Below are 20,500 nucleotides of genomic sequence, written 5' to 3' on the forward strand. Positions count from 1 at the left end.
TCATTGCTCTTTTGATTTTGTGGGGTTGTTTTGTTTTGAGACAGAGTTTCACTCCTGTTGCCCAGGCTGGAGTGCAATAGCGCAATCTCAGCTCACTGCAACCTCCACCTCCTGGGTTCAAGTGATTCTCCTGCCTCAGCTTCCCGAATAGCTGGGATTACAGGCGCCCACCACCATGCTAGCTAATTTTTTGTATTTTTAATAGAGACAGGGTTTCGCTATGTTGGCCAGGCTGGTCTTGAATTCCGACCTCAGGTGATCCACCTGCCTCGGCCTCCCAAAGTGCTGGGATTACAGGTGTGAACCACTGTGCCCGGCCTCTTTTTGTTTTTTAATTGTGCATAACATTAAATTTACTGTGTTAACCATTTTTAACTGTACAGTTCAGTGATATTAAGTATAGTCACACTGTCGTGCTACCATTACCACCATCCACCTCCAGAACTTTAACTTTTTTTGAGATGGGGGTCTCACTGTATCACTCAGATTGGTCTTGAACTCACATAATCCTCATGACTCAGCCTCCCAAGTAGCTGGGACTACAGGGGTGTGTCACCTAGCTAATTTTAAAATAAATTTTTTTAGAGACGAGGACTCACTGTGTTGCCAAGGCTGATCTTGAACTCTTGGCCTCAGCCTCCTGAGTACCTGAGATTATAGGGGCAGAACTGTTCTCATCCTCCCAAACTAAAACTCTGTACCCATTAAACACTAACTCCCCATTCCTCTTACCCCTGGCCACTACTATTCTACTTTCTGTCTCTGTAAATTTGACTTTCATTGCCCTTGAAGTCATCACTGCCTGTGGGTAGCTGTGGGAAGGACATCATTCAGTCTTCCTAATCCTTTGAAATGATCAGTTAGTCTCTGGGGTATTTTCTGAGTACTCACATGCTGGCAGATACACAAAGAAATTTGAGTGACAAAGAAGATAACTCCTGAGCCGGGTCATTGAGAGAAAGTAGGCGTTATTGGTCATTGAGAGAAAGTAGGCGTTATTTCCGCTAAAGGGGAAAGAAGGTCTTGCAGGTGCAAGCTGTGAGGCCCTTAGGTGTGAATCAGAGAGGTATGTGAGAGGAAGCACAGCTTGTTTGGATGACAAGAGCAAAGAGTGTGGATGCGAGAACAAAAATACACGTAGGGTTTCCTTAGATACTTAGCATTTATTATAATGATACATGGGGAATTAAACATCAGGAAGTCATCTCAGGGATGTCAGAGAAAACTAGATGCCTATTAAAATAACAGCACTCTTCTGAGGATCTGGTTATTATAATTCTTGTGCAATCAGAGCAGTCTTCCATGGCTACCTATGTTATGGTGATTCAGCTCTGTGTCTGCATCCACCAGTTAACTGACACCCTTTAGTGGCTGCTTTCTCTATCCGTCCACATTCAATCCCATAAAGAAAGAGACGAGCAAGAGTGCATGCAACAGAAGGCATCCCTGTCCCTGTCGGGCAGCTTTCTTGTGCCCAGCTGCCTCTGGACCACAGTGCATCTTGCTCATTCCTGGAAAGTGGATACTGGAGTCTGGGGGCTCCAACTATGAGGACTGGGGCCTCAGCAGCTACTGAAGCTTCTTAAAAGAGATGGAGGTGGGCTCTTTCATACCTGTACTACATGGAGAGCCAATGGGAAAATGGGGATAGAGAGACTGGTAAGAACCAGATCATGAGCAACCTTCTCTGTCACTGTAGGAGACCTAAATTTATTGTTTGAGCTACTGAGAGTCATTGACTGGTTTTAACCAGGGAAGCAACATCATCGTTTATTTGCATTGAAAGAAGTTCATATTGGTAACTGCAAACTGAGTGGAGGGGGATAAGAGACTGCTGGTGGATTAGGAAAGCTTTCACAATAATAATTGACCAGGAGATTGTATAAGCTCACCAAATGTAATTGAAGAGAAAAAAGACCAGAGCTTGTGATAGGGGCCCTGGCCCTTCTTATTGCAACTATCTTTTTTACATGGAGATGGCCACATCATAGCATTATAACTTAGCATGTTACTTTAGGGCTTTATGTGTAATTACCCTAAAGGCAAATAAATGAAGAAAAGGAATTACCATTGTTGATACCATCTGAAAAGCTATCATTATGTCTTTTGAAAAACCTATGAGGTGGAGTTGAATGGACTAATAACCTAAGTATTTGTCCATTTTGTTCAATTTAGTAATTGAGTTGGCTATTATGACATTAGAGGAAAAATTATTATAGTCCTTTATCAGTGACAATTCTGGTCCGCATTCTTGATCTATTTGGCTATATTTACAGTTCAGGAAAATGAGAGACCTGCAGAATGGCAAGTATTCTGTCAAATACACTATCTGCCAACTATACTTAAATCCATAAGTCATCTTTTCCACTTATGTGCATATGGAAAATCACCCCTTGCTTCTGCAGGAAATTCAACCATATCAAGCACATAATGATATCAGTAGTCTTTACAGAAGATTTGTGGGGCCATCTGGGGCGAGCTGGTCATATCACACAGCCTGCAACAGTTCATTCTCTCTCTCACACACAAATACACCCACACACCGACACACTCCCCCGACTCCTCATCCAGCACTTCCACCCTCTCCAATTCCTACCCTGTTGCTAGATTTTTTTCTTTCTTTTTCTTTTTGTCTTCACTCAGCTCCCCTCTGGCTTCTTTGCCCCTTGTAAATTCTGCCTCCATTCTGACCCCCGCTCCTCACCAGTTTTAATTTTTCAGCCTTTTATTATTCCAAAGAATTTGCCATTTTTTGTTTCCTAAGCCTGCTCTTTGGAAGATGCTCATAGTCCCCAAGGAACTTACTAGTGAACTCTCCCAGCAAACAAAGGCCTGTCTCCCCACATCTTTGAACCAGCAACAGCAAGATATCCTTACACATTTTTATTATGCTGTAGTATACAGACATTTTAGGGAAAACAAAAACAAAAGGCAAAAACAGAAACAGAAAATACAGGGAAACAAAAGATGAAGTACAGATCTCTGATAAGTCCAAGTCCGTCATCCAGGGGAAGTCCTCGTTCATTACCCTACTGCTGCATATATTCTGGACATTTTTCTGCTATATCACGAAATTTAGAAAATAGTATTTTTTTCCCAGTTTGTCAGAAACTGGCCACATTTGAAGGAATGTGGCTTGGGGTCCTGTCTCAATCATTGCCTTCCCACGTGACTTGCAGAAGCTGCATATACCCTCCTCTTATATGATGAGCTACTGGAATGGTCTGATCGGCCCCTCAGGGAGTTCCTGACCTACCCCATGCAAACAGAATGGCAGCGCAAAGAGCACCTGCACCTCACCATCATCCAGAACTTTGACAGAGGCAAAGTAAGTGGCCCTGCCCCACCCGGGGTCCCTCCTGGGGTGGTGGTGTTGATGTCCCTTTCCCTTTCATTTCTAGTGTATGAATGCCCACCTCCTTGAGCAGGGATCCTCACATTTTAACGTATATTAGAAACGCCCAAGAGCTTGTTAAAATGGGGATTCCTAGGCCCCACTCCTAGCCGTTCTGATTCATTTTGATTTTGAATCAGCCATTCTGATTCATGGCTTGTCGGGCACGAGGCTGGGGAATCCGTGATTTTAACAAGGACCCTAGGAGAGTCCAATGTGCATGACCTTTTCATTACACTTTGATAAACACGGATTTAGAGATTTTGATCGCCAGTAACATAGTCCATTCCTGGCTGCTTTAGCAAAATACCCTAGACTGGGTAGCTTATAAACAACAGAAATTTATTTCTCACAGTTCTGAAGGCTGAGAAGTTCAAGATCAAGGCCCTGGCAGATACAGTGTCTGGTGAGGGCCATCTTGCTGTGTCTTCACATGGTGAAAGGGACTGGCTAACTCTCTGGGGCCTCTTTTATAAGGGCACTAATGCCAATCATGAGGGCTCTACCCTCATGACCTAATCGCTTCCAAAGACCCCATTTCCTAATACCATCCCATGGGGGTTAGGATTTCAACATACGAATTTGTAGGAGACCCAAATGTGCAGACCATAGCACACAGGTATTATATTCTCTGAAAAACCATTATCACCCTTCACAGTCTCCCAAAATTGGCATGCATTCTGCCCCATTCTACTTTAAGGTAAAATATATGAAACTTAATTTGTTTAAAGAATTTTGTGGCATCCCATCATATACTTAAGAGATGCCTTGGGGTGTTGAAAAAACCTCACTGACCTCATAAAGCAATTCAGTATATCACCTCCCTCCACTTCCTCCCCCTCTTCAAGGGCTTGTAGTAGTCTTTTTAAAAATTCATGAATCTGACCACCATTGTTTATTGAATGTGAACACTTGTACATGTCTTAGACTCAAATATATCTTCCAGATTGCGAAGGTTAAACAGAAAATTAAAATACAACCAATGGCTGTAATTCTTTTACAAAATATAATTGGGTACACGTAAAAATTTGATGCAAGGAAATTGCTTCTTTCACATCTTCCTTTATTATTTATCTAGCTACACTGACATATCATTACATGAATACCAAAAAAAATGTTTTTGTGCCCTCCTGCTGTAAAGTTTCCACCTGTGGGATAAGGTGGTACAAACTCTCTGGATTCATGTATTGGTCCATCCCCAGGAGTTTGTGCTAGATCAGGGGTTACAAACTATGGTCCACAGGTCACATGACTCACTGCCTGTTTCTGTACAGCCCCAAAGCTACAAATCTCTTTTACATTTTTAAATGTTTGAAAGAAATCAAAGGAATCATAACATTTTGGGACTTGTGAAAATGATATGAAATGCACGTTTTAGTGGCCCTAAATTCTTATTGGAACACAGCCATGCTTAATTGTGTCTATGACTACTTTGGTGCTATAACAGCAGAATTGAGTAGTTGTGACAAAGACTATATGGTCTTCAAAGACTAAAGTGTTGACTTTCTGGCCCTTTGCAGAAAATGTTTGCTGACACCTATACTAGATCAAAGAATTTTATACATTTCTGCTGAGAGTAACCAGCTGGGTTAGACCTCTCACAATTTGCAAGCACAACTAAGCCAAGCAAGGAATCCAGGGTACCAGTCACAGATAATTGGGCCTTAGGGGTCAGTGGTAATTCTCTCCTCTGCACTGAGGGCCTGTTTATATCCATCTACTTGGCCATTGTGGAACTGTAGTTATTTCAGGATGATTCTGGAATGACAGCAAAAAATATTGTTCATGCACCATATATTAATGACTGTTGTGGTAGATTATCGTTTCCAGCATTCAAAGGATTTTTAATAATTTACATTTTAATTACATGGTGTTTTCAAGCTTAAAGGCTCAATGATATGATTAAAGGTATGTTATAAAGATTAAGGAGTGGCCAGGTGCGGTGGCTCACACCTGTAATCCCAGCACTTTGGGAGGCCAAGGTGGGCGGGTCATGGGGTCAGGAGATCAAGACCATTCTGGTCAACATGGTGAAACCCCATCTCTACTAAAAATACAAGAATTAGCTGGGTATGGTGGTGCCTGCCTGTAATCCCAGCTACTCAGGAGGCTGAGGCAGGAGAATAGCTTGAACCAGGGAGGCAGAGGGTGCAGTGAGCCGAGTTGAGCAACTCCAGCCTGGTGACAGAGTGAGACTCCGTCTCAAAAAAAAAAAAAAAAAAAAAAAAGATTAAGAAGTAAGGCTTGGTGCTCTGAAAGCACTCATGTTCTGACTTTTGGGTAGAAGTAAGTGGATGTTGTCGGATGGTTCCATTGATCTCATTCATTTGTCCACAGTGTTGGGAGAATGGCATTATCTTGTGCCGGAAGATTGCAGAGCAGTATGAGAGTTACTATGACTACAGAAACCTGAGCAAGATGCGGGTAAGGTGCCTGACTGCATCAAGGTGCCTGACTGCATCCTGATCAGGCCATAGCCTCCCTTTGTGATTAGCTTTCCAGTGTGGTTCTATGAAATTAACTGTGGTCTTGCAGAAACCTTTTTTAAGATAAATCCTCTGAAGCATACTTAGCTATTTATACAGAGAAATAGCAAATTGATTTGTGTAATGCTTTTATTTAATATAAAAAAGTGAGTGCTTGATCTGTTTTAAACACCACATATGAAATATACAGTCTAATCCAGGATTAACACTTTTAGTTTATTGTGGAAAATCTCCACCCTGTTTGAAGAGTTTCTACTTACACATGTTTCTGTAACAATATACCATTCTTAGTCCCATAATCTGCAAATCTGTGGGAACGGCTGACCTATTTCTAAATAATTTAGGGCCAAATTCTGTAGGCGTCACCTCTCTTTAGCTTCAGCAATGTGTTTTTATTTGCTGGACTTAGATCAAGATTTTAGCACCTAAGAGCTCAAGGAGTTGAGTACTCTGTTTCTCTGAACCAAATGTTTTATACCTGCTTTGCTCTTAGGTTCAAACAAGTCCTCCTTGCCCTCCAAGTTCTTACTCTTGAGCAACATGAACGTTTGTGTCATCTTGTAATACACAAGATCCTGCTGAGTGTTTCAGTTCCTCGGGGTTTCTAAAGTAGGATCATCAGTTTTTTACATTAAAAAAAAAAGATTACAATATTGCCTTTTAATTTTGAGGTAGCCATTTAAGAGATAATACCATAAACCTATAACAGCTCATAAAATCCCTTATACCCCAACAAGGAATTTATTCAACTGGCAGGAACTGACTCTGTCCTTTTGGCACAGTATTTCATGTCAGCAGTTCATCGATACTTCTCCTAACATGAAAACGAAAGAGAAAAACCTTGTTTTAACTTCAGTCCATCATGTTGACTCTGGCAGGCACTGCAGTTTTATATAAAAACATTGATGTTCATCTCTTGGCATCCTGTTCCTGTGACGAGAAGCGAGGTGATGATGTTTACTTGTGAGAGCCCTTGGGTGCCATAGTCACTAAGATTTTTATAAACCCAAAGCATTATACTTCATGCCAACTGCTCTTTGGGGTGCTGTTACTAGAGGGGGGGATAAAGGAGGAATCTTCAAGTGTAATATTAGTCTTTCTCTGGAAACCCTGGGGATGATAATGCCATGAATGGGAAACCATAAGCTTTATATGCTTCATAGTTTCAACATTGTCAGGCGCACTTAAGAGCTTTCAACCCAGACAGCACTTTGCACTATGGGTCTCCTTTGATTTGGTTTGTTGTTTTATCCTTGCCCAACCTGTGCAAGATCGCACCCTCCAAATGTCCTGAATTACCATAGGCAGGTGGAGGCAAACCCACAGGTAAGTACATCTGGCACGAGAATTCTCTAGAAAGGTTTTGCCTCTAATAATTCACGTTAATTTCTACTTAATTGTGAAGAAAATATTTTTCTTGATAGACTACATGCGTAGAAATAATTTTTCTCTTGGGATAACATGATAATACACTTGATCCTTTAAAGCAGGGGTAAGCAAACTACAGCCTTTGGGCCTAGCAGAATTAAATAGTTGTGAAGAGACAATATGGCCTGCAAAATGTAAAACAGTCTCTGGACATTTATAGAGGAAATTTGCCAATCCCCAACTTAAAGCATCAAAAAGAAAGTCAGACCTTCTTTTCAGCAAACTCAATTAAAATAAAGTTCTCCTTTATATAAAAGAGAAATCTTATTCTATAAATTTGATAGAAACGAAAGATGAGATAAAATGCTTAGAACTTTTCTGTGCTTTCTAGATGATGGAAGCCTCTTTGTATGACAAAATTATGGACCAGCAACGTCTTGAACCAGAGTTCTTCAGGGTTGGATTTTATGGAAAAAAATTTCCATTTTTCTTAAGAGTAAGTAATATACTATGTAATTTGTTTTCATAGTTCTCATATAGATATCCCAATCAAGAAAACTAGGATGTTAGTGACATTTTATATGACAGGTAATAATATGCATGAGACTTTCTTTACACTTTTACTTTGCAGACATTATATTAATCTAGAACGCCTTGTTTTAAATAATTTCTGAGATAGCAAGCAACCCCTTCCTAAATTCAGTATATTTTGTGAGCAATCTTTGATAATTATAGCTTCCCTTATATGATACCCACTATTTTAATTCAGTCTGCAATTCCCATCAAGTTAGTATTAGAAAAAACAGTGGTGGGGCACTGCAGGAGGCTTGGAGTTGCAGAGTATCGAAAGTAATGCAGTTTCACATCACGTGAAAACCCTACCTCCAGCACCATGTAAAGAGTGTTGTTTGGCCATTTTGATGAATTTGTAAAAAGATAAATGTCACCCAGCAAAGAGACCCAATTTATTGCTAGTATAAACTCCATTTCTACAAAGGGAAAACCTTTAGACATTCTAAGATACCTACAAAATAATAAAATATTCAACTCCATTCTTTTCATTTTTCACATTCTGCCAAGTAGCGTCTTCTATGCTTGAATATTTATTGAACACTTCAGTATATACACCTTCCTTGTATAAAAACATTGCTTAAAAGAACAAATGTAATTCCCAAGCAACTAAGGAAAGGTATCTAGGATAATTTTAAAATTGAATCAATTTATTACAACTTTAGTTCTCAATATACAAATATTTTGATGTTTGTTTTTACCTAAATCTTGCCTGTCAGCACATATGACAGGATACTAGGATGGGTGTACTTAGAGAAGAAGAGAAAAATTTCACTTTATTGTTTGTTTAATAATCATTATCTGCCTTTCAGAATGAAAAAGACAGATAGGTAGATCCCAAAATATCCAATACAGGTTCATTTTAGTATCACATGGAACAAATGTTTTCTTTAGTCAATTGAAATGACCATGCATTTGGGTGCTACACAGACATAATGTGCAATCTCCTTGTTGCATTAAGAGACTCCACACAGTATAGTGGGCGGTCACAAAGCTGACTCTGCAGGTGGGCCTGCCTAAAAATGGAGGAAATCTTGATTCCTGATGAAAAACAGCAGTAAGTGGGCACAGTGGCACGCTGTAATCCCAAGAACTTGGGAGGCTGAGATAGGAATATCACTTGAACCTGGTTCCAGACCAGTCTGGACAACAGAGCAAGACTCCCAAAAAAATGAAAATTAAAAAATGGCAGAGTCAGAATACATGTTGAATTTAAAAGACTAAGTTTTGGAGGTGTAGCTGGTCCCAAGCTGTTATGAGCAACCCCGCTAAGGACTGCAGATGGCCGGGATCCAGGTTCTGAGTGGAGCGGCACAGTCTAGAGCTATAGCTGCACAGAGGGCTGGGGATTGCACAGCAGGGTCTAGATGCTTCTCTGCCTCAGTAGGTCATCTCCCTCTGTTGGCACAAACAGACATGACACTGTTGGCAGAGTCACATCTGAAAGATTATAATTAAAAGTATAAAGATTAAAAAAAATAGAAGTAGTTTAAGAGTCATAATTTTAAAGAGAGTTTAGCAAATTGGAAAACTGCATTAGCTAATAGAATAAATTTTGTTAAAAAGTCAATTAGAATAAATCAATCTTCTATATCATCCTTCTTTTAAAATAGCTTTCCTGGGTATAAATGGCATTTGCTTCAAAATGAAAGAGAAGGGTCCCCTCTATTGGTTTCTAAAGGGCACTACACTCTTCAGAATCCCGGAGCCTGACCTTTTTTTTAAGGAATCAGATTCTAGTCTGTTCTTGAATTTAAAAGCAAACAAATATCAACATTAAAAACTTCCTTTTGGCCAGGCACAGTAGCTCGCACCTGTAATCCCAGCACTTTGGGAGGCCAAGGCAAGAGAATTGCTTGAGGCCAGAAATCTTTTGTTGTTTGATCAATTTCCAAGATAATTTTTAGAACTCAAATACATTTATACAATTTTATGATCTAAGTAGGGATTTTTCCCCTCATGGAAAACGGGTTACTTTTGGCTGGGCACAGTAGCTCACGCCTATAATCGCAGCACTTTGGGAGGCCAAGGCCAGAGGATCACTTGAGCCCAGGAGTTCAAGACCAGCCTGAACAACATAGTGAGACCCTGTCTCTACTAAAAATAATAAAAAAGTAGTTTAGTGGTATGCGCCTGTGGTTCCAGCTTCTTGGGAGGCTGAGGCAGGATTGCTTGAGCTCAGGAGTCAAAGCTTCAGTATGCTGTGACTGAGCCAGTGCACTCCAGCCTGGATGACAGTGAGACCCTGTCTCCAAAACAAAAAAAAGAAAAGAAAATGGGTTAAAGAATACTAACACAGAAGTTCTACTTCTATATACATGCTTAAGAAAATTGAAAATACATATTCACACAAATACCTGTACCTGAATCTTCATAGCAGCATTATTCATAATAGCCAAAACATAGAAACTGCCCAAATGTCTATTAACTGAATGGATAAACAAAATACAACATGTCTATGCAATGATACTTAGCAATAAAAAGAAAAGAAATACTTATATATGCTACAAAATGGATGAACTTTAAAAATACTATGTTAAGTAAAAGCTAGTCACAAAAGGCCAGCACATTGTATAATTCTATAACAGGCAAATCCATAGAAACAGAAAGTAATTTTGTGATTGGCTGGGGGAAGGGGAAAATAGGAAGTAACTGCTAATGAGTATAGGGTTTCTTTTTGATAATGATGAAAAGATTCTGAAATTAAATTTTGTTAATGTTTGCACAACTCTATAAATATACTAAAACCACTGAATTGCACATTTTAAAAGTGGATTTTGTTTTATGTGAATTATATCTCAATAAAGCTATGTTTTCTCAGAAAATAAAAGTACTGATAAGGAAGATGCTTTATTTCTTGGAGTCCCAAATATCAGCCAAAATTTCATTTTATTTTAAAATGGCTTCTTAATAGCATTGAATGCCTGCATTCTTAGAGCAAATGCCCCGATTTTTACAAACTGTTATGTATAAGTGTTGTTTTAAAATATATTTCATTTACTAGGATATTTGAATATTTATTTGGGGGCTCCTGTAATAGGCAGAGAGGGATGTATTGTCTTTTATTTTACCAAGCAAATTAATTATCTTTTGAGTAGAATTTTTAAAATACAGCATCAGATATTGTAACTTTTATCTAGAAAGTTTTAAATATAGAATTGTATGGGGTCCACAATTATAGGTAGCGTCTGCCATAACCTTGTGTTTTTCAAAAGATCATGATTTATTTAGGGGTTTGTGGGGAATCGAGGTAGTTTATCCAGCCCAGTTCCTGCTGCATTTCCTCTACCTGCCTGCAGCTGCCCTTTCCTTGCGGAAGAACTAAGCCTCTGCCCATGACTTGTTTCTTACTCCCTCACTGTGGCCTGGAGTTCCTCTTCACGGCATTTTACATAAGAACCTCATAGAGCTGAAAAACATGGAAAACCTTGGGCCTCAGCTCCTCTAGGCCCCAAACTGATCTCCCCTTAACTTGATGATCTCCAGGGCCTGAGATCCCGCAAGCTTTCTTGGTCTTGGTAGCTCCTAGGCGTTTTTCCTGCATACACGAGGCTGTGTTCAATGTAGAAAGAGCCCAGGGTTTGGACTCAGACCAGAATTTCAATCTAGCACACGTGGACAAAGTATTTCAAAACATTAAGCCGTGGCCAGGCGTGGTGGCTCACGCCTGTAATCCCAGCACTTTGGGAGGCCAAGGCAGGCAGATCAATGCCTGAGGCCAGGCGTTCAAGGCCAGCCTGGCCAACACAGTGAAACCCCATCTCTACTAAAAATACAAAAATTAGCTGGACATGGTAGTGCACACCTGTCATTCCAGCTACTCAGGAGGCTAAGGCAGAAGAATTGCTTGAAGTTGGGAGATGGAGGTTGCAGTAAGCTGAGATCATACCACTGCACTCCAGCTGGGGCAACAGAGTGAGACTCCATCTCAAAAAAGACTTTCAGCCCTGGTTCCCCAATTATAAAATGGGGTGGGGTAGGGGACAGTGACTACCTGTCAAGCTCGTATGACTTGAATGACACGTGCAGTGTGCTTCGTCAATGACTGTGCTCAATTACAACTTCATTACCATTAAAATGTCAGCTCCATCATTATCTAATCAGATCATTCAGGTACTTTTGGGAAACCTTCCCATCTTTCCAGCTGTCTTAACCTACCTCAGAAATAACCTTCACCATTCTTACCTGAAGGAGAGCATCATGAATGGCAGAATACTCATACATACACACACACACACACACACACACACACACACACACACACACATACACACAAAAGAAAAAGCAGACAACAAATTTACTTTTCCTCCACGTTGTGAAATTACCCATGTGAATTTGATATGTACTTTATAAAAATAATCTTTACACATGTGCTTATTAACATTTAGAGGGAATACAAGTGTTTTGTTTTTATTCTTTGGTGCTCTGAGAATCCACCCTTTGCGCCTCATGCAAGTGAACAAGAAAGAGTGAGGCATTCTATTGGGTCTTATGAAATGCAGTAGAGAGTGAACTCATGATCTTTATCTGCATTTTTAACAACTGGGCAAACTTTTCAGATTGTTCCAGCGTATTTTTTGTTAGAGTGTCTTGGTATGAGACATGTGGTCAGTTACTGCCAGTGTCATGTTTTTTGACTTTGTCTGTAATCCACTCAGTTATATAGCCCTAATTTCTTTTTTGCTTTCGTCTCCAGAATAAGGAGTTTGTGTGTCGAGGGCATGACTACGAGAGGCTGGAAGCCTTCCAACAGAGAATGCTGAACGAGTTCCCCCACGCCATTGCCATGCAGCATGCCAACCAGCCCGATGAGACCATCTTCCAGGCAGAAGCTCAGTGTATCCGCACCTACAAGGGCTGGACTCAGTGAGATTGCACTGGCTCTTAGCTGCAGAGCATTTTCATGCAAGGTTGTTCAGCCACCAGTCCCTTTTCAACAGCCACATCCTTACTGCTCCCTGTTTTCAGTCATCTTAATTTTAGCTTAACTGTTTATGAATAGAACTTAATTGTTCTATTTATTATCATGATGTCAGTTGAAAGAACTCTCTTGAAAGAATTTTTCCCTTTTAATTAAACCTCTTGAATAGCTCAACCCTGCCTTTAAAGCTCCTTTCTAGTGATTTGCTTTAGAATAAATTTCCTTTGACATATCCTGTGGAAACTGCTTAAGTTCAAGAAAATCATAGTATTATGCTTACTGGCACATATTATTTGCCCCTCCCCCCACCCTGACATTTTTATTTTAGAATGAGGAATGCAAGAGAAAGAGTTACTCCAGCCAGGCGCGGTGGCTCAAGCCTGTAATCCCAGCACTTTGGGAGGCCGAGACGGGCGGATCACGAGGTCAGGAGATCGAGACCATCCGGGCTAACATGGTGAAACCCCGTCTCCACTAAAAAATACAAAAAACTAGCCGGGCGTGGCGGTGGGCGCCTGTAGTCCCACCTACTCGGGAGGCTGAGGCGGGAGAATGGCGTAAACCCGGGAGGCGGAGCTTGCAGTGAGCTGAGATCCGGCCACTGCACTCCAGCCTGGGTGGCAGAGCCAGACTCCGTCTCAAAAAAAAAAAAAAAAGAGAGCTACTCCAGTATCTTTTGGGGGCTTTTAGATATGGCATCCTGAACAGTCTTTAATCCGTGTTGTATAATTCATACTCTTATTGTCTAAACACAAACAACTGAACTAAAATTATATAGGTATTAGAGACAAAGGCAGTTCACCCCAGCACTCTTTTTCTGAACCCCTCTGCCTTTTCCTGAAACTGATGGTCTTAAAAAACACCTAAAACTTCCACTGACAATTGTGAATACCATTTCAAAGCAGAAACCAAAATGCAAGACATGCAAGAAAGTACATAGGAAAAATATTTTGCTATCTTTCTTTAAATAAGAAGAGAAGGAAGTAAATATATAAGTTAATATGATACCCCTTTAATGTAATTTTTAAAAATATAAACTATAACTAAACACCCTGCATATGAATACAAGATTTGGGAGAGAAGTTATCACAGATGTGGGAAGGCTAGGGACACAGAAAATCACACAGATAGGTGGAAGTCACTGTCAGTGTTCTAATTTCTGTCTTTGGTCATGGTTGCATAGGTATTTACATGTTATTATAAGCAAACAATAAATTTAAATGGCTCATGCACAGACTAAGATATGTCTCATGCACAAGGATTAGGATTATCCTGAGTATGTAAGGCCTAAACCATTCGCATCTACGTACACACACACACATACACAAATTAGTGATATCTAAATTCAGAGGTCATGAAAATTTCAAGTCATGGAAATTTCAAGCTGATACTTCACCTACCTAGAACTAGTTCAAGACCTGTAGTTTGAGATGTGATTTGCTAGAACTGAGTTCTTGGCATCTTCTTGGTAATTTTTTAAATGACTTCAACTGAAATGGAAACAGAAGATTCTTACCCATCCTCTTCTCTCTGCCATAGTTCAGCCCGAGCCAGACTTCCATGGATTGCCAAGTCAGGTTCTCTCCTTGACTCTTTAATCCTAGATTTGCAGATATATGCTGTGACTCCCATTCCGGAGAGCCAGGAGGTCCTGCAGAGAGAGGGTGTTCCGGACAACATCAAAAGTTTCTATAAAGTGAATCACATCTGGAAATTCCGCTATGACCGACCATTTCACAAAGGCACAAAAGATAAAGAGAATGAATTCAAGGTACCATGCAATTCTTATTACATGCCAACTCCTCAGATAGACTGCAAGCCCCTTGGGGCGCAACCCTTGGTAAATATTTACTCAGAATAGTGTCAAGTGACAGAAACAGAAGGGACTATATAAATCATTTAGTCTTGTGGTTCTGCAGCTCCACGTGTATCAGAGTGACATGGAGTGCTCCCTAACCAAGCAGATTTCTGGTGCCCAGCTCAGGAATTCTGAATCAGTTGGTCTGGGAGGAGGTTCTAAAATCAGCTTTTTTGTAACAATTCTGATGCTGGTGGTTCTTAGACCAGTCTTTGAGAACTCCTGGCTGAAGTCAGTCCTCTCATTCATTTATGTTGAACCAATTGTGGGAACCTTGGGATGTTTATTTTCACATAAAGTTCAATGAATAAAGAATACGTAAGGAACAGAGAAAAGGAGTTCCTGAAGACAGAGAACAGTTGGGTAGACTGCTGGTACGGTGGGTAAGTTATGTGCCATCTTTTGCTGCTTGTTCTTGTGAGAACAGTGTGTAATCAGAACTTCTCAGGACTCCGAGTAAAAGCAAATCTTGGATTCTTTGCATGTGTTGAGTTCTCTGCTCTCAGTAGTTCCAACATACCTTCCTACTTCAGCACCCTCTCTGCCAGAAAGGGGCAAGGTTTCTCATAGCCCCACTGCAGAAAAGGGGCAAAATTGTTCACTAGATAAATTAGAGTCTGCCCCTTTCTTTGCAAACAATGATATAGTGAGACCCCCCCAGTTTATTTCATACCTAAACGAAGAATGCAAAATTAGCTTATTTTTGTGAGTTAATTGGCTTAGCATTTTTCATTCCTACTTAAGCTAGGAAATGTGCTCCTAACATGATTGTCTCATGTTAACTCACTTAGCTCTGCCTGTGTCTGTTCCCAGTACTCCTGGAAGTATTTCCAGGAATCATTCGCAACCAAGAGGAGATCAAAAGGGGAAGGTTTTGCAGAGTTATGACAGGATTGAATAAAGAGCAGTCCCTTGTGCCCGGAGATTCAATGGGCTAAATATCAAGGCAAGGAGCCCACTGGAAAACAACAATGGGATAGTACTAAAAAGATCCATGATCATTTTCTTGGTTTTTTCTGGAAACTTACATTTTTCTTTGTGACTTCCAAAATCAATTACAGATATAGCCAGTTGATGATATGGTTCTTCTTGCAGTTGCTTTTAGTTAAAACATAGTCAGAAATCCACTGAAATCAGGCAATTGACTTGTTCAAAGTCACCTTCTAGTTACCGGTAGCCCCAGTCCTAGAACTCACATTTTGTGACTTCTTCATTGTTTTTTCCACCATACTACATTTCCTTGTGGTTGTCACTTTAAATCTGTATCAGTAGTGCAGCAATCTCCCTAAAAAGCAATAATAATAAATCTGGCTCCTGATTCCTGTGCTTTATAGCCCTCAGAATCTGGCTCCAAACTGCCCCTCCAGAAGTCTCATCTCCACCACAACCCACTCACCCCTCCTCCCTCTCAGCCTCCGCGACACTCAGCTTCTCTCTTCCTCTCCCGCCAAGCCCTTTCGCAAGCTGCTTCTCCTGCCAGCACTGCTACCCCCACTCTCCTCCTGGCAAACTCCTACTCACTCCTCAGAATGCAGCTCACGCATCGCCCCCTCTGAGAACTGCTGTCCTCCTCCCCCAGGCTGGCATGTGCGCCTGCATCCCCTCTGTTGGCCCCAGAGCCTTGAACATCCCTTTCTCTTCACTCTGAGCTCTTATTCATCTGCTTACCTCCCTGTCAGCACCAGAACACTGCGAGCTCTTGTCACAGGATCGCTCATCTCAGCACAGCTTGGCTGGCCCAGAGAAACTCTTCCATTTTTTTTTGTTGTGGTGGTGGTGGTTTGAGTAAATGGCACTATTTCAGGAATTTTGTAAAGTGTATTATCCTCTTGGGAATACACTTGGTTTAAGTAAGAAAGATGAGGCGTAGATACTAAAACCTGGTTGACAAAAAAGAAACCTGTCATCAACAGCAACTCGTACCAAAAGCAGCATGGTTTCACATGTCCCGGGGTTGCTGGTCCTGGCCAGAAGCAGCCCTGGCTCTAAAATACAGATTTGCCTCTATTAACAGCAGTTCAAACAAGCACAAGAAAATGTGGCACAGTAGATTCAGCAACAGAGAGGGAGTCAGAGGTCCTAGTGGGTAGGCTCTACTGCTGGCTCTATTGGTAGTATAGCTTTTGAACAAGTCACATTGCTGCTTTAAGACCTAGTGTCTTCAAATTTTTTTTTTTTTCGAGACGGAGTCTCGCTCTGTCACCCAGGCTGGAGTGCGATGGCGTGATCTCGGCTCACTGCAAGCTCCACCTCACGGGTTCACGCCATTCTCCTGCCTCAGCCTCCTGAGTAGCTGGGACTACAGGTGCCCGCCACCACTCCCAGCGAATTTTTTGTATTTTTAGCAGAGACAAGGTTTCGCCATGTTAGCCAGGATGGTCTCAATCTCCTGACCCCATGATCTGCCCGCCTCGGCCTCCCAAAGTGCTGGGATTACAGTCATGAGCCACCGTGCCCGGCCATGTCCTCATCTTTAACATAGACCACGCTGTGTGGTTCCTAAAGCCTTTGCTTCCCTTAGGACTCTTATTCTACTCTTACATTAACTGGCTGATACATTGACTGGCTGACCCTTCTAGATATAAATGGCTAGATGTTAAGGAGTGAAGAGAGTTTGAATTAGAATTTTGGAGAAATAGCAAAGAAAATAACATATAGCCTATTTTTGTATTTTTAAGCTTGCTGTTTGAAGTAGGAGCTCATTTATTCCACATGGAAAAAAGCTTGATGATATACAATGGAATTGTTAAAATCAGCTTCAGCAGTATCTCACTGTGATAGTTTCATGAGTGCTTGAATGAAGACTAAAGAAAGGCTGATGGGAATAAGGAAAACCTGGTAACAGTGGGTAACAAACACTAGTCATGGAAGTAGCTAGAAAGAAGGGCAACTTGGGGGACCTTAATGTGTTTCGTGTTTTGTAGAGTCTCTGGGTGGAGAGAACGTCATTATACTTGGTGCAGAGTTTGCCTGGCATTTCTCGCTGGTTTGAAGTGGAAAAACGTGAAGTGGTAAGAATCAGAGCTTATTCTCAAGCACTTTCTCATCATAGTTGTTCACTTAGAGTTATGCCTTATATTCATTACTTCTCCTTTGACCCAGATTCTCTGGCAGCACTCATAGTAAAATAGTGAATGTTTATAGTATTGACCGCTATTACCAAGCTGAGAAGGTAAACATTAATATTGTCCTAATGCATCCAGATGGAGGGATTCCTTGAAAACAACTCAATTTGCTACATGTAAAAAAAACTACTCAGGCCCTTGAGTTAGGAGACGTGGAATTCCAGCTCTCCTAATTGCTATAGCTGTGTGACCTTCAATGCTTATTGTGTCAGACCAGTGCTAATGCTACCTGCTTTCTCTTAATTATCATATCAAAGCTATGAAGTATATATTCTTATCCCTGTTTTTGCAGTGTTTATCAAGAGGTCAAAAGCCTTTGCCAGAGATCACATAGCAAGATGTTGAAGAGAGACTCCAACCCAGATATTTCTGATTCCAAAGCCAATTATATTAATCTCTTCTAGCTATGGTTTTCTTACAGGCTGAAGGAGGCTAATGTCAAGTCTCTGCCCAGTGCCTGATGCACAGTAGGTCCGTGTTGTTACAGTTCCCAGTAGAAAGGGTGGCAGCATATTAGTCTCACTGAGCAGTCCTGATCTACAGTGGGTGCCGCTACAGAACCTGGCAACCACAGCTCCCAAGAACCCTCGGGTTGTAAAATGTGACCGCAGCTCCAGTCCCCAGTTGTGGAGAGCAAGGAGAGCAGCAGCTGAAGGCAGCCACATCCAGGGTGGGACCCCACCCAGCTGTCTGTGCTGCTCTTCCAGCTGACAGCACCTCGATGTCAGCCACAGCCTCGCAGTCTCACAGCCTCCCTTGCTACATCCATTATAGCCATTTATTAACTTTATTTCACTTAGTGGAAATGTTCATTTGTTTCACTGCAGAAATAATGTGTTTGTCATTCATTTCTGAGCCTGGGTCTCACCCTTTCATCGCTGTAGTTCTCTGATAGGAAGTGTGCCAATTGTGCAAATATAATGTAATTCATACTTTATTTAGGTCACAAGCCTATTCCTTCAATCCAGTAGAAAGAACAGCTCCTGACCAAATTGTTTTTCAAGAATTGTTTGTCTTACCTGAAATGTCTCAGCATTGAAACTACTCTCAGCCTATCATGTTCAATTAGGCTAAGGATTTGAAAATTGAAATTGAACTCTATTCAGCAGATTACATTAGTATAGTTGTATTCTTGTCCAGTCTTAGGTCCAGAGTCCCCAAAAACTGGCTGCTTACACGTTGTGCCCTGGTACCTTCCATGGAAGAGGGGAGACTGCTAAACGCAGTGCTCAAAAAGTCTTATGCTTCCCGCTGAATGGCATGGGTCCAACTTAGAGAAGTGTTTTTAGTCATCCATCCTGCATTAATGATTCAGAGAGCCTTTAGCTACTTACTACCCAGAGCATTAAATCCTGTGAAGTCTCACCAATGGTCCTAGCCCTTGGAAATGTCATACACACATACAATGCTAATAAAAAATAGCATGCTGATAATGATAAAAGGAGCATTACTAAACACAACCTTTCAAACATCAGCTGCCTACTTTATTAGAATATGTAATCTTATGTTCTGTCAAATGGAACAAATCAAACTCAACTGTTTTGTTCCCTGAACACAACCCACTCTTAACAGCTTTTGTGTTTTTCTCTTGTTCTTGCTGCCTAGAATGTCCTCACTGTCGATTAAAGCTGTTGGTTTCCTGGTTTAACTTCTAGTATAGAAGGTCTTCAAGAACAGGGACAGGTAGTAGGTACTCAATACAAATACATCACGTTGAACTGAAATTCCTCATCTGCAGATGCCAGTGTCTGAAACCCAAGAGATGCTTTCATTTGACTCCAAAGCTCATTTGCTGATAATACACCCAAGCTTTTCTAATGCAAGTCCATTTATTGACTGTATTTCACTTAGTGTGAAGGTTCATGTGTTTCACTGTAGAAATATTTTATTTCCTTTTTTGTTTGTTTTTGAGACTGGATCTTCCTCTGTCACCCAGGCTGGAGTGCAGTGGTACGATCATGGTTCACTGCAGCCTTGACCTCCCGGGCTCAAGTGATCCTCCCACTTCAGCCACCCAAGTAGCTGGGACCACAAGCATGTGCCACCACAACTGGCTACTTTTCTGATTTGTTGTAGAGATGAGGTCTCACGATGTTGCTCAGGCTAGTCTCAAGCCCCTGGGCTCAAAGAGTCCTCTGGTCTTTGTCTCCCAAAGTGCTGGGATTACAGGCATAAACCACCATGCCCGGCCTTATTAATGTAACGCATTTGATTAGAGGAACCTGCCCTAGAACCTGCTGGGGGTTATGTAATATACCATATATGGCCCTATACTGCCTTTCTAAAATCTGAAAAGTTCTTAATTCTGAAACATATGGCACCAAAGGTTTTAGATGAAATTGGGGACCTTTATTTTCTAATTCATAGACCTCCTCAATAGCTTATATCAATGCCTTTGAACTGTTGTTTCCTCTGTAGTTTATTTATTATTTTCAAAACCCAAAAAAGTGTTTTTGTCCGGATTAAAAAATAAGATCATTTCAGCTGGGCGCCATGACTCACCTGTAATCCCAGCACTTTGGGAGGCTGAGACAGGTGGATCACCAGAGGTCAGGAGTTCAAGACCAGCCTAACCAACACGGTGAAACCCCGTCTCTAGTAAAAATACAAAAGATTAGCTGGGCGTGGTGGCACGCACCTGTAGCCCAGCTACTTGGGAGGCTGAGGCAGGAGAATTGCTTGAGCCCGGGAGGCAGAGGTTGCAGTGAGCTGAGATCGCACCACTGCACTCCAGCCTGGGCAACAAGAGCGAAACTCTGTCTCAAAAAAAAAAAGATC

At 41.2% G+C, this 20,500-nt stretch overlaps 1 protein-coding gene across 1 annotated transcript in view; it reads left to right on the forward strand.

The window, feature by feature from the left end:
* Nucleotides 1-20,500, forward strand: part of DOCK4 (dedicator of cytokinesis 4) — a 494,753-nt gene that overhangs the window by 444,276 nt on the left and 29,977 nt on the right. Inside the window, 6 exon segments of the mRNA XM_017878678.1 lie at nt 3,180-3,328; nt 5,732-5,818; nt 7,640-7,744; nt 12,515-12,656; nt 14,344-14,510; nt 17,522-17,608. Coding sequence (XP_017734167.1) covers nt 3,180-3,328; nt 5,732-5,818; nt 7,640-7,744; nt 12,515-12,656; nt 14,344-14,510; nt 17,522-17,608 — 737 coding nt within the window.

The sequence above is a fragment of the Rhinopithecus bieti genome, unplaced genomic scaffold (genome assembly GCF_001698545.2).
Source record: "Rhinopithecus bieti isolate Rb0 unplaced genomic scaffold, ASM169854v2 scaffold_10712, whole genome shotgun sequence".
NCBI lineage: Eukaryota > Metazoa > Chordata > Mammalia > Primates > Cercopithecidae > Rhinopithecus > Rhinopithecus bieti.